The 14,043-nt window shown below is 37.2% G+C and overlaps 1 protein-coding gene across 1 annotated transcript; it reads left to right on the top strand.

Moving 5' to 3' along the window:
* Positions 1-1,684: 1,684 nt before the first annotated feature.
* Positions 1,685-7,014, top strand: LOC112020178 (probable cyclic nucleotide-gated ion channel 16). The gene is made up of 6 exons (XM_024052734.2): positions 1,685-2,242; positions 2,515-2,727; positions 3,032-3,342; positions 4,411-4,522; positions 4,812-5,048; positions 6,101-7,014. Exons 1-6 carry the CDS (start codon positions 1,799-1,801, stop codon positions 6,851-6,853), a joined length of 2,070 nt encoding a protein of 689 aa, XP_023908502.1. The 5' UTR covers positions 1,685-1,798; the 3' UTR covers positions 6,854-7,014.
* The last annotated feature ends 7,029 nt before the right edge of the window (positions 7,015-14,043 follow it).

Here is a 14,043-nt window from a genome sequence, read left to right on the forward strand (position 1 = left end):
TGCTTATTACAATTAAAGAAAGGGCTGTGAGAACAAGTGCAACCTGAAAAGAAAAATTAATATTTTTGCACGAAAATTTCAAATGTTTGATTCTAAATATTTGGGCAGTGCATGGGGGGTTTAATATGTTAAATTAAAATTGTTCTTGATGTAATTTTGGAAGCCTAAGTTGATGAGCATTGTTTGTTTCTGACAATGCCCATATATAATATCTAAAAATTGAAGAGTATCATTTAATGTTGTTATACTCTTGTTGACCACATCATTGGCCATGTCACCATTTTTTCCTCTAATTATTTTTTTATAATATTAAAAAAAATTAAGATTAATGAATTGAAGTAAGAGTAATCCTTTCAAAAGAAGAAAAAAGAAAAAAAAAAGAGTAAGCTTAATGAAGAAAAATAAAAGTGAAAGTAGTTCTTTTTAAATTAAAGTAGATGAATGTGTAAAGGTAATGCATATATAAAGTTAAAATTTTCCAAGATATTATTATTAAAAATAAAAATTGTCTAAAATGAATGTGTAAAGTCAATTAGTTAATATATTTAATATTATCAAAAAATTAGAAGAACAAATCAATAAAAAAGAAATGGGGATGTGGCCGATGATTTAGTCCATTTGATCTAATTCGGTCCACTTTGGTCCATTGCAGTCCACTTCAGTTCATTTGATTTATTTCATTGCACTTACTCTTCTTCTTCTTATTTATTTATTTTATAGAATAAGTGCACTTACTTAAGAATGAGAAAAAGAATATTTGAGTTGAGAGTACCTATTCTAAATCCAAATTTATTAAAAAATTAGATGACAAAAAGTAATAATATTATTTTTAATTGTTTAACTTAATGATTTGTAGTATTATCATTCTTTATGTTTTTTTTCCCATGTATGATATTAGCATTTTTAGTTTTTGAGTGAATTATACAATTTTAGTGTTTTCTTATGATATAATTTGAATTTGAAGATCAATTGATGATTTAAAAAAAAAATTATAAAGGGATAAGAAATTTTTAAATTTATGATATTAAGTTTAGTATCAAGTTTTTGATGAGTTGGATATTTTCGCTAAATGAAACCTTTTAGCTGTCAAAAATCTTTGTTGAATAAAAAAAGGTAATAATATTCAAGCCTATAGATATGGAAAGCATAATTTAACAAAGTGTATCAATCAAATTTTGGACCTATTGGACCAAATTTATGAGAAATTATTAGGTCCATCAAAGGATTATTGAAATGGTCCTCCCTAGTCTTCTCAACCAATAAAATGCAGTCATTTATTCAAATGTGACGTCACCTAGTAATTTATTATTTATTATTTAGATTAGGAAGCTAACTCACACATTCACATAGGTGGCTTCGTTTCATTGGTTGGAATGATCATTTCGACAATCCTTCCGACGGATGTAATAATTTTTTCAAATTTAGATGTAGGTATAAAACAAAATTTTAAAGTGAATTTCAATTAACTCAACTGGTAAATTTTTTGATAATTAAATAAGAAATCAGTGATTCAATCTACGCTTACACAAAAAATTGATCGATGTATTAATTTAATAATATAAAAAGGACAACCATTAAAAGCGAATATCATATTTTGAAATTCTAAAAATAAAAAAATTTATAGAAATAATTAATGAGTTTACATTAACAATTACCTTGTAAGTTAAGTTAGCTATTTTGGCGGGCAATCCTCGTTCAAGACATCTTAACTGTCGTTTGAAGAACACCGAGAAAACCTCTGCAACTTCCATTTGCTGTCCACAAACTCTCTCTCTCTCTCTCTCTCCTTCAATGGAAAATGCATAGCATTCACCCTCTACCCGCTGCTTCCCCTCTCGTCCGACGCTTCCCGAAATCCTTCTCTCTCCGCCGCGAGGACCCATGGTGGCACCAAGTCCTCGACCCTGGTTCCGAAATCGTGACCCGATGGAACTTCATATTCCTCGTCGCCTCTCTCCTCACCTTATTCCTCGACCCTCTCTACTTCTTCCTCCCCGTCATCGGCGGCCCCGCCTGCATGGAAATCGACTACAACCTGAGCATCGCCGTCACTGTCTTCAGGACCATTGCCGACCTCTTCCACCTCCTCCACATGATCATGAAGTTCCAAACAGCATTCGTCGCCCCAAGCTCCCGTGTCTTCGGCCGCGGCGAGCTTGTTATGGACCGCTCTGCCATTGCCGCCCGGTATTTGAAGTCCAACTTCATCATTGATCTCGCCGCCACCTTGCCTCTCCCTCAGGTGGGTCATTCAATTATCATTCAAAGTTTGTAAATTTAGCTGATTTTGGTTACAATGCGGTACCTAGTATCTAATGCTTGCCCAGGTGGAGATTTTGTTAATATTAGTAATATACAACAAGATAAACAACTTTGCAGATCTAATGTGGACCTGACTGTATCACATTTGTTAATTTGTGCATACCAACATAGAGGAATTTTACATTAATGTAACAAGGTTTTATGTACCACACTGTTGAATTTTTTATTCGTACTTTGTTTTTGGTTTGGCAGGTTGTGATATGGTTTGTAATTCCAGCACTAAAAACCCGGACGGCTGATTATGCGAACCACACTATTTCTCTGATTGTTTTCATCCAGTATGTTCCTCGATTTTTTGTTATTTTCCCTTTGCACCGGCGGATTATTAAAACTTCTGGAGCTATAGCCAAGACTGCTTGGGCAGGGGCAGCATACAATCTCGTTCTCTATATTTTAGCTAGCCATGTAAGCACTAAATTAAATTTCCTCATTTTTGCTTCACTCTTATATGAAAATGCTGAAGTTACTACAGTTTTTTAATTCACAAAAAGCTTACAAATTGACGTGACAATGAATATGACCAGTGCCAAATTAACAATAGTAGTACACAAAAGTTTGAAATTACTATTCTGTTGTGAGTTTAAAAGTTAACACATCAGTTTGTAAAAGTGATTTTTTGTAGTAAAATTTATAATAGCTGTAGGATCAATCGACTTATGTATATATCTTGCTTAGTATCTCAATTCAATCTCTGACTCTGTCAGTGCAGATTTTTGGAGCTTCGTGGTATGTCTTATCCATTCAGCGGCAGCATCAGTGCTGGAGTATTGAATGCAGCAAGGAGAGGAATGCCACACGCTCTCCATCTTGTAATCCTACGTTTCTTGATTGCAGTAGCTTGAACAATCCTGAACGCCGTTTTTGGCTGAGTGTCACTAAAGTGCTCACTAATTGTGATGCTCAAAATGATGACTATTTTCAGTTCGGATTGTTTGCTGATGCTTTCACTAATGATGTTGCTTCTTCCAATATCATTGAGAAGTACTTTTATTGCCTCTGGTGGGGTTTGAGGAATTTAAGGTATGCTTAGCTGATCTCACATGTTTAAGTACTGGCTGAACCTGATTTAGTTTCTGTTTCCTTTAATGCAGCCGAGTTTTATCTATTTGGATACCTTACTGTTTGTTTGTTGAGAAAGCCTTCCACAACTTCTTTACAAGTATTATTTTTTGGGTTCTGCATTTGAGTCATTGACTAAAATCAGTAGTCCTTCAATACTAAATTGGCACAGATATTGCATAAAGAGAATTTTAGTAGTCATTTGAGAATTCATGGATTATGTTATTCGGGGTAATTTTAATGCATTTTTGGTATCTGACGAGTCCTTTCTTGTTGGTTCTTCAATAACTATATCATGATGTGTGGTTTTTGTGGTATTTTTTTTTATCAGCTCATATTGATGGAATTATTCTCATAAACTTTCAACTTTGGCACCTGGAATAAACTGGTTATGACACAAATGCCTAAGAGTCCTTGGGTTTCTATGTCAGATTTCATCTTGGTTTGAGGATTAAGATTCAGGGAGAGAGAAATTTTTTTACTTTCAGTTCTTGGAATTGCATTTCTCATTAACAGATTAGAGGCTTTTTGGATGCCATTGATGGTCAAATTTAGGTTCAACTCAGGATCAAGAAGCAAATAGTGGATGCGTATTTACATGCTTAAGCCACAAGAGTTGGTTAAAAGAAATCAAAAGTTGTCTAGCTGATTGCATTGACTTAAATTTCTAGATGAACTTACACACACTCTGGAAAACCTATGCATTTTTGTAACTTAGTTATTTAATCAATACATCTGAATTTATTTCCTATAACTGGATGATTCACAATTTTCTCAACTTTAAAAGACGTTTGACAATTATTAAAGAAAATAATGAAACCAAAAGAGTATGTCGCAAATGATTTTTAGGTTTTATTGTTAAATTCAATTTGTAATTAGTTCTTAGCTTCATCGAATTTCCAGTTTGTTACTAGAATTTCTCCCTCTCTCTAGCTGACTTAGGTCTGAGAATCAGAAATTAACGTCGTTGAAATACCACCTTATTTATGGTTATGCTAATAGATTGCTCAATGATGTTGTCATATGCAGTTCATATGGACAAAATTTAGCGACAAGCACTTTTATGGGTGAAATATTGTTCAGCATTCTTATTTGCTTAGCTGGTCTTGTTCTATTCTCACACCTCATAGGAAACATGCAGGTATTATTTTCCCTATGTTGAATAATTTATCTATATCAATATGTTTTTGCTTATTCATAACTTTTGGACCACCTTCATCTTTTAGTATATGCTAGCTGAAGCTGGCATAGCACAGTGATGCAGGCATTGCATCTGAGAGAAAGGAGTTGGTAGGGGGCTAGTTTAGTTTTGAAAACAATCAGTTCCCTTCATGACACTGAATTGCTAAATTTGGTGAAACAGATGCAATTATGATTTTATTTCAGTTCTTCTAGTTGTGAAATTTTGATTATTTGTGGTTTTCTTGAAGAACTATCTACAATCTACAACAGCAAGACTAGAAGAATGGAGGGTCAAACGAAGAGATACAGAGGAGTGGATGAGGAACCGTCAACTACCTCCAGAACTACAAGAACGTGTTCGTCGGTTTGTTCAATACAAATGGATTTCCACCAGAGGTGTGGATGAAGAATCCATTTTGCGCTCGTTGCCTTTGGACACTCGACGTGATATTCAAAGGCATCTATGTTTGGCCCTTGTTCGCCGTGTAAGTCTTTTTTGCATGATATTCTTTGCAAGCAACAATGGTTTTGAGGAAAAATATGTAACTAGTAGCTGAAATTTCATAAGCCAATAATTTTAGTATTTCATTTGCACTACTTTGGCAATAATACCTTTAAAATATTAAGTGAAACAAAACCTACCCCTATCTGTATTTTAGACTGGAGGGGAAAATTTGCTATAGCTCGTTTGTAATGAGATTTTCAGTAGCATCTTACATCATAAATGACTTTTTAAGTTGTTAAGCAACTACAAGGAAATCTTCTTTAGCAGCAACAAAAATTCATTAGCATATATGATAATCAGACACCATATACTTCTAGTGTTTATATAAGGTGTGTTGGTCTTATCTACTTTTGTCTACTTAACCATATAAGCTTGTCCTGCAAAGGAGGAGAAGAGTAGCTTTCTAAATTGCAAGTTCCCCAAGATTCTTGTTCTTAGCAACATGGAGTTACTAGACTGTCTCAACTACATGTATCTGTCATGCTATATTACGTAGACAGCCTAGGACATGGAAGAAGGAATATGGACTTTTTACTTAGTATCCTTGGATTTGGCTATTTGGGAGTTAGATGAATTTGACATATTGAACATGCACATACCCGCAAAATTTTATTTAACTGAGTAATGTTAATGTCAGCTGCAAATTGGGGGAGGATTCAAAGCTATTTAGAATTTGTATAGTCCTGATCCACAAATACAAGTGGAAAGGAAAAATTCATGTATCAGATATCTAAGAATAATTTAAGTCTGATCATGACTTTTATTTTACTTGGGGGTAGCCAAAACACACTATAGTGAATTTCAGGTGTACAAATTTGTGCTTCATCCTTCACATTTATGGCTATATCATCAAGGTCCATTACTGTGGACAACTTTTTTGAGACACTAATTCACCATTTAGGTATTTGATTTGTTTAAGTTTATACCAGAACATGTGGGGCAATACCTTAACTTACGTAGTTCACTCTTATTATGCTGATGATATCGCCCATCTGGATCCACTGAATCAATAACGAAAGTTCTATTTTTCAGGTTCCTTTCTTTGAACAAATGGATAATCAGCTCCTAGATGCCATATGTGAACGCCTGGTCTCATCCTTGAATACCAAAGAAACATACATAGTTCGGGAGGGTGATCCAGTGAATGAGATGCTATTCATCATCAGAGGCCAACTAGAGAGCTCCACAACCAATGGTGGAAGGTCAGGATTCTTTAACTCTATTACCCTCAGGCCTGGTGACTTTTGTGGTGAAGAGTTACTGACATGGGCTCTAATGCCCACCTCTAGCCTCAACCTTCCATCCTCAACTCGAACAGTCAAGTCCCTAACTGAAGTTGAGGCATTTGCACTCAGAGCTGAAGACCTCAAGTTTGTTGCCAGTCAGTTTAAGCGCCTTCACAGCAAGAAACTCCAGCATGCTTTCAGGTACTACTCCCACCAGTGGAGAACTTGGGGAGCTTGCTTTCTACAAGTTGCATGGAGACGGTACATGAGAAGAAAGAAGGAAATGGAGTTGGCAAGACAAGAGGACAACCACCATGGACACGTTTGGGACCAAGAATTCAGCTATTGGGATGGATCAAACGCTGATTATAAGGATGATGGTGCTGGCAGATCATCAGTGGACAAAGCACAGCAATTGGGAGCTACTATATTGGCTTCAAAGTTTGCAGCAAACACCAGAAGAGGGATTCAACAGAAAGCTGATGCCACCACCTTGCAAATGCCCAAGTTGTTTAAGCCAGAAGAGCCTGACTTCTCTACAGACCAAGAAGATAGTTGACTTGTATAAGAACCATATTATTATTACAATATAGAGTATCCAAAAGGTATGCTAGTAATATTTATATAATCTTCTGTTCTGCATACCAAGAAGATAGCTGACTTGTACAAGAACCAATTTTTATTCATTCTCCTTGTTTTGGTCATTTACAAACATCAGAACCCTTTCACTTCTTACTTCAATTATCTTCCATGACAGGTGATTTTTCTTACATGGATATTTATATTCACATCATTTTAGGCAAAAGGAATTGTTTGGCAAAGAAGATTGCAAGATATCTGATAATATTGATGTGGATCAGCCATGCATATGTTAGTTTTATCTTTGAAATCACTTTTTGCATTCTAGATATTCCTTTCAATGCTTTTTTTTTAGATGAATGAGAAATATTTTTATAAACTACTAAAAACTAAAAAGCAATGTACAGTTACTATCTCAACTCACAGACCAAAAGAACTCCTAGTAAAGAGCAGCTATACATTTGCATGTCACAGTAAAGGACAAAAAGCACACATAAGGAAGAGGTAGCCTTTGTAAAACCACCCTACTAGCAACCAAAATCTAAACGAACCCCATTTAAGAAAAGCTCTGCAAAATCTTCAAGCTGAAACTCCAAGTATTGCAATGACTTTGTTCGAGAGAGAGCCTTCATATTTCAAAATGCTTTCCTCTGTACCAAAACCCTTTCCATGGATAATTGCATTTCTCTGATGCCAAGTATCGTAGATTTCTCCTAAAGCTAGCTTAAACACCCAGCTTGGAGAGATTTTCCCTTACACTTCTCCACTCTCCATTATGTGATGTCTTCCCATACAAACTTGGGAGCCCAGAGATGGCAGCACCTCATTAACTCTTTCCAAATTCTGCTAAATTAAGAGCACTAAAAAAAAGTGATCTCTACTTTCAACATTATTTCTAGAAAAAACACAATTCTGATCACCCTTATAGCACTAAGTCTGTTCCCATAGCCAGCCAACGATTGAAGGACTGCCTTGGTACTGCTTGAGGGAACCAAATTGACTCCCACCATTTAACAACTGGAAGTTTGGCTCTAATGTTTTCCCAAGTCTCTGCACTTGTGTAATGACCCGATTTTGAGGGGATCCACACTGCCTGATCTGAGTCACCAATAGAAATCAAATTAAGCTTGCTTTGTATTAGCACCAAATTGTCTGATCTTTCAGGCTTCCAATACAATTCTTTACTTCTTATCACAATTGAGACCCTTGCAAAGTAAAGTACTAGCAGCATCATATATGATTCTTGCGCCATATTTCTGAATTAGAACTCCATCTGGATGCCACCAATCATGTCAAAGGAAAATGTTGCTACTTGTCCCCACTTCAAATCTCACCAAGGGTTTGACTAAATTTCTAAGATTCAAGATTTTCCTCCACACCCAGGAACTATTTTGAGGAGCTTCCACACACGAGAAGCTTTTTCCTTTTACAAGATAGGAGTGAACTCAGGCCACCCAGATGGAACCAGTTCTTGCAAACAGGTTCCAGATGTGTCTCAGAATTGCAGCTTTGTTCTACTCCTCCACCCTTTCCAGTTTTCAAGCCTAAACCCCCTTCTCTTTTGGCTTGCACACTCCATCCCATGAGACTTTAGCCCCAATAGCCAAGGCATGCTTTCCATGCCACAAGAAGCTATCAAACTTTTGTTCTAAAGCCTTAACAATCTTCTTTGGCAAATTAAAGATGCAAGACCAGTATACCTGAAGGCTGAACAGAACCGACAGTTACAACTGGAGTCTTCCTGAAAATGATAAGCTCTTTGCTGCCCATGAGTCAATCCTTCCTGCTATCTTGTCCAGGAGAGGCTGACAGTCTTTAGCATTTAACGTTACTGAAATTAAGGGAACCCGAAGATATCTCACAGGTAATGAACCTACCTTAAACGGGAGAGTATCAAGAATTTATTTCTTTAAACCTTCTGCCGGCGCAGCACAAAAGACATCACTTTTCTTTGCATTTGCAGTCAGACCAGACAGATTTTTAAATTCCTCTAGGATAAGTTTTATCCGCTGAATGGACTTTAGATCAGCACCTGAAAAAGACCATTTAATCATCTGCAAAACATAGATGTGTTAGCTTCGGATCAGCACATCTTGGATGAAATTTAAACTGTGTTCCTGAACTGATTGCTGCATCAGGCTGGAGAGGACTTCCTTGGCTAAAACAAAAAGAAAAGAAGGGGATAATGAATCGCCTTGTCTTAAACCCTTTGCACCCCCCAAAAGAACCAGCCAGACTACCATTAAAAGCAGCAGAAAAGTTGGGAGTTGTGATACAAACCTTCACCCAATCCACTAACCTGTCAGGCACCCCATTAGCTTTCAAGCAGTGCAGTATAAATTCCCAGTGAACAGTGTCATAAGCCTTCATGAGGTCACTTTTTTTCTCTGTGATAATTTTTTACAAGCTCTTGAGCTAACAACACATTCTCAGAAAGACTTCTGTTAGAAATGAAAGTTGTATGGCTGCCACTTGCTACCTCATTCAAACATGGCTTCATCCTATTAGCAGGAAATTTGGTGATACAATTATAGATGATGTTACAGCAGGAAATAGGTTGGAATTCACCCATAATTGAAGGTTTTTTTACCTTAGGAGTCAGGGTTATTTAGTGGCATTCACCTCTCCTAGCAACTTACCAGTTTAAAGAAAGATTGAATTGCACTCACAAAATCCTGCTGAATAATGGGCCAAGCCTTTTGAAAGAACAATGCAGTAAATCCTTCAGGGCCTGGGGACTTGTATCCATTAATTGAAAACAAAACTTTCTGGGTCTCAGAGGGCATAGCCTCAGCAATCATGCATTCTCAGTGTCTGCTTGAAACTCTGCCTTGCAAGAGAGAAGATACTTTGTTTGCATCCTCCTCAGAAAAAAACATTCAAAGGAAGACCCAAGAGATTTTTAAAGAAATCTACAGCCAAATCCGTCAATTGATGAGGCTTATCCACTTTAGCACCAGCACTGTCATAGAGACGCTTGATAGTGTTTCTTGCATTCCTCAACTTAATCACCTTGTGGAAAAAAGAAGAATTCTGGTCACCTAAGTTTAACCACTTGTTTTTGGATTTTTGCTTCATGAAAGCCTCTTCTTCATTTCTAATGGCTATATACTGATGAAGACACTCCTTTTCCTTATTAATATGCTCAGCACTACCAGGTTTTAGCAGTGAATTGTTATGACCCGGGATGATGTGCTGGATAATAAATTACTTTTTGAATTATAAGTATTTAAATTTAGGCTTAGTGATAGATTTTTATCTGAATAAGGTAGTAGTAGATTAGTATTGTTATTTACTTGTATTCAAATTGATTCCTATGTTTTAAGATTTGTTGATGAGGTTCTCTCATCTTAGTCTATTTATGTAAGTTGAACCCATAATGACTTCCAAGCAGAAAACTAACCAAAACATCTATTCTCTCTCTCAAAATTCAAGAGGCTAGTTACCTCAAATCGATTAATCTATCTTTTAACTATCCCGGTTCACATCTTAAATCCTCCTGTACAAGGTACAGCTGAAACTTAGCTTGCTGCAATTTCTGAGAAATGCATCCAAACTCGTCCTTGTTCACATTTTTTAGGATCCCTTTAACTGCTTTCAGCTTCGAGCAAAACTAAAACATAGGCACTCCAGTGACATTTATCTCCCAAGCAGACCTAATCCTGCTCAAGAAATAACAGTGAACATGCCAACAGTTGAAAAACTTAAAAGGCTTAGGACCAACTTGTAGCTTTTGACCAAAGGAAATAAAGGCTGGGACATGGTCTGATATTCCAGGAGCTAGGAATTCTACAGTAACATATTTAAAGCAAGGAAAACAGATTGTTCAGTTTGTCATTCTAGTTCTCAAGGGGATACGTGTATGCAAATAATATATAGATTACAATCAAACAACAAATAACGATGATCAAAAGAAAATAAGAATCATATCATGCATGCAATTGAGAAAAGAAAGCAATGATTCTCAAAGGGATACATCAAAGCCAATAAAATTACAATTAAAATCTAATGAAGCCATATTTAAAGTTGATGATGCACAAAAATCATCAGTGAGTTGATCGTCCACACACGTGCCAATGGGTGCACCTGAAGAACAAAAGAGAAGAACCAATCAAAGGGCATCGGTGGGGTACCGGCCAAAGACCCTCCGAAGGTTAAGTCAGTGATAGAAGAATCTCCAAGAACTCAATAGTGTAAGAGCTAGAGAGAATTCACGTACCTTGATTTGTGAGGGTTTTGGAGTTTTTATAGTAGCGTAGAGCTAACCTCAGTTTCTTGATGGAGAAGGTATTTCCTTATGGAGAAGATCTTTTCCAGCGTCCATATATTGTGGGATTCTTTCCTTGTAGGGATCCCTCAGATTACGGTGGAATGTAGAATGCAAGGCATTCCCATATTAGGTTCTTTGGAGACTACTCAGGTCACGTGGGTGCCACGTGGCTTTGCCACCCGTCTCCGTCGGGTCCATCCAACTGAAAGAGTTTGTCCCCATTAAAGGGTTCATCCACTTTAAAGGGTCCATCCGTCGCTCAACTTTCCATTCAAACAAGTCTTTGATTGTCAGGCTATCTGGACTGTCTTTAGGTGTAACTATCGCTTTATTATTAGCTTAGCTAATTGGATCCGTCTACTGTGGGATTTATCCCTATCGACCATTAAGGCGGAGCACGTTGAGCGGTGTCAAGGAAGGTACCTAACGACCGCTGGGTCCTTGACGGCCCCTTGGTACTTGGCGACCCATTGATATGTGACGACCGTCAGGACGGAGTGTGCAACGCGGTGTTAGGGAATGTACCTGACGACCGTTGGGTACCTGACGACCCATTGATACGTGATGATCGTTAGGGATGTGTCACATGGTGTCAAGGAAGGTACTTGACAGCCTCTTGGTACGTGATGACTAATTGATACGTGACGACTGTCAGGGTGGAGCATGTCGCGCAGTGTCAGGGAGGGTACGTGACAACCCCTTGGTACGTGACGACCCATTGATATGTGATGATCGTCAAGGTGGAGCATGTCACGCAGTGTCAGAGAGGGTACTTAACGACTGTTAGGTACTTGACAACCCCTTGGTATCTGACGACCCATTGATACGTGACGACCGTCAGGGCGAATTGTGTCGAGCGGTGTCAGGAAAGGTACCTGACAACCATTGGGTACCTAACGACCTCTTGGTACCTGACGACCCATTGATACTTGCTGACTATCAGGGTGAAGCGTGTTGCGCAATGTTAGGGATGGTACTTGATGATTGTTGGGTACTTGACAACCCCTTGGTACATGACGACCAATTTATACATGACGACTATCAGGGTGGAGCGTGTCACGCAGTGTCAAGGAGAGTACCTGACGACCCCTTAGTACTTGGCGACCCATTGGTATGTGACGACCGTCAGGGCGGATTGTGTTACACAGTGTTAGGGAAGGTACTTGACGACCATTATGTACCTGACGACCCCTTGGTACCTGATGACCCATTGATACGTGCCGACTGTCAGGGCGAAGTGTGTCGCGCAGTGTCAGGGAGGGTACCTGATGATCCCTTATGATTGACGATACTTTTGGTGACCAAAGATTCTTTTGGTAAGCTCATGATACTTTTGGTAATCAAAGACTCTAGGGTGTTAGAATTTTTTTTTTAACTCGTTGTAGGGTTGTAGGAAAGTCAAGAATTTTGTTTAAAACCATTTTTTTATTATAGAGTTTCAAACCTATGACGTTTGCTTTTGATGATTGTGCTTTTTATCATTAAACCAAAATATTAATTAGTTTTTGGTATAGGCGGGATTGATCCCTAAATCTCTTATTCAACCATCAAACTTTATCAGTTGAGCAAACTAGAACCTATTGTATTTGACCATCAGTTGTTCTTTGTTTTCGGATTGATGTTGCTCGTAGTGTATGTATATAAGTTAAAAACAAATAATATAAATGTTTGTTACAAATGACAAATTTTTTTTTTTTTTTGGGAAATTGCACTTTGCCCATGTATGGTTTGACTCATTTTAAAAGTGCCCATCCGTGGTTTAAAAGTTATCACTTAACCTACTTGAGGTAATCTCCGTTAGACACCCGTTACCCACCTTTGCCCTTTGAGCATTTTATCAAACACTTGGAGTGCACACACTACACATGTATGATAAATAATGCAAAAACATATGAAAATCTTGCCTAAATACATGATATTTTTGCCATAAGGGGCCACCATCCAAAAAAAATTATCATTTAAAACAAAGCCCAATTAAAAAGATTGACAAAAATTAAGTTTTCCAACTCTCATTTGAGAAAATCCCAACTATGAACATAAAACCCCAAAAAACATAATCTAAGGATCAAAATCAATTAAATAGAGTTAAAAATTACCTTAGAGATGTTAATGAAATGAAAAACACTTGAATTTAGTTGGGTTTTGACGTTGAAACCTTAAAACAGGGGTTCGGGAGAAGATGGGAGAAGTTTAAAACAAAAGACCCACGAAAAGCTGTATAAAAAGCTGATCTGGAAAATTTCGCGGGAAGCTGACTCGCGAAAGTACTCGCGAAATTTTCCAGATCAGCTTTTTAAACAGCTTTTCGTAGGTCTTTTGTTTTAAACTTCTCCCATCTTCTCCTGAACCCCTGTTTTAAGGTTTCAACGTTAAAACCCAACTAAATTCAAGTGTTTTTCATTTCATTAACATCTCTAAGGTAATCTTTAATTCTTTTCATTGATTTTGATCCTTAGATTATGTTTTTGGGGGTTTTATATTCATAGTTGGGATTTTCTCAAATGGGAGTTGGAAAACTTAATTTTTGTCAATCTTTTTGATTGGGCTTTGTTTTAAATGATAATTTGTTTTGAATGGTGGCCCTTTGTGGCAAAAATATCATGTATTTAGGCAAGATTTTCATATGTTCTTGTATTGTTTATTATACATGTGTAGTGTGTGCACTCCAAGTGTTTGATAAAATGCTCAAATGACATTTTCTCGTTGTTTTGGACTCTGATGAGTACCAAATTTTAGGAATCACCATAATTATTCATGTTTATCATGTTTTGATCATTGGTGGTGTGTTTTGTACACTTTGCCCCTTGAGTGCCTTGCTCATGCATTAGTCATGCATCACACATGCACACTAAATGCACACTAGATGCATTTTGCTGCACACACTCTAACACTTAACATGT

Source organism: Quercus suber, unplaced genomic scaffold, assembly GCF_002906115.3.
Source record: "Quercus suber isolate HL8 unplaced genomic scaffold, Cork oak 2.0 scaffold_1, whole genome shotgun sequence".
NCBI classification, from domain to species: domain Eukaryota; kingdom Viridiplantae; phylum Streptophyta; class Magnoliopsida; order Fagales; family Fagaceae; genus Quercus; species Quercus suber.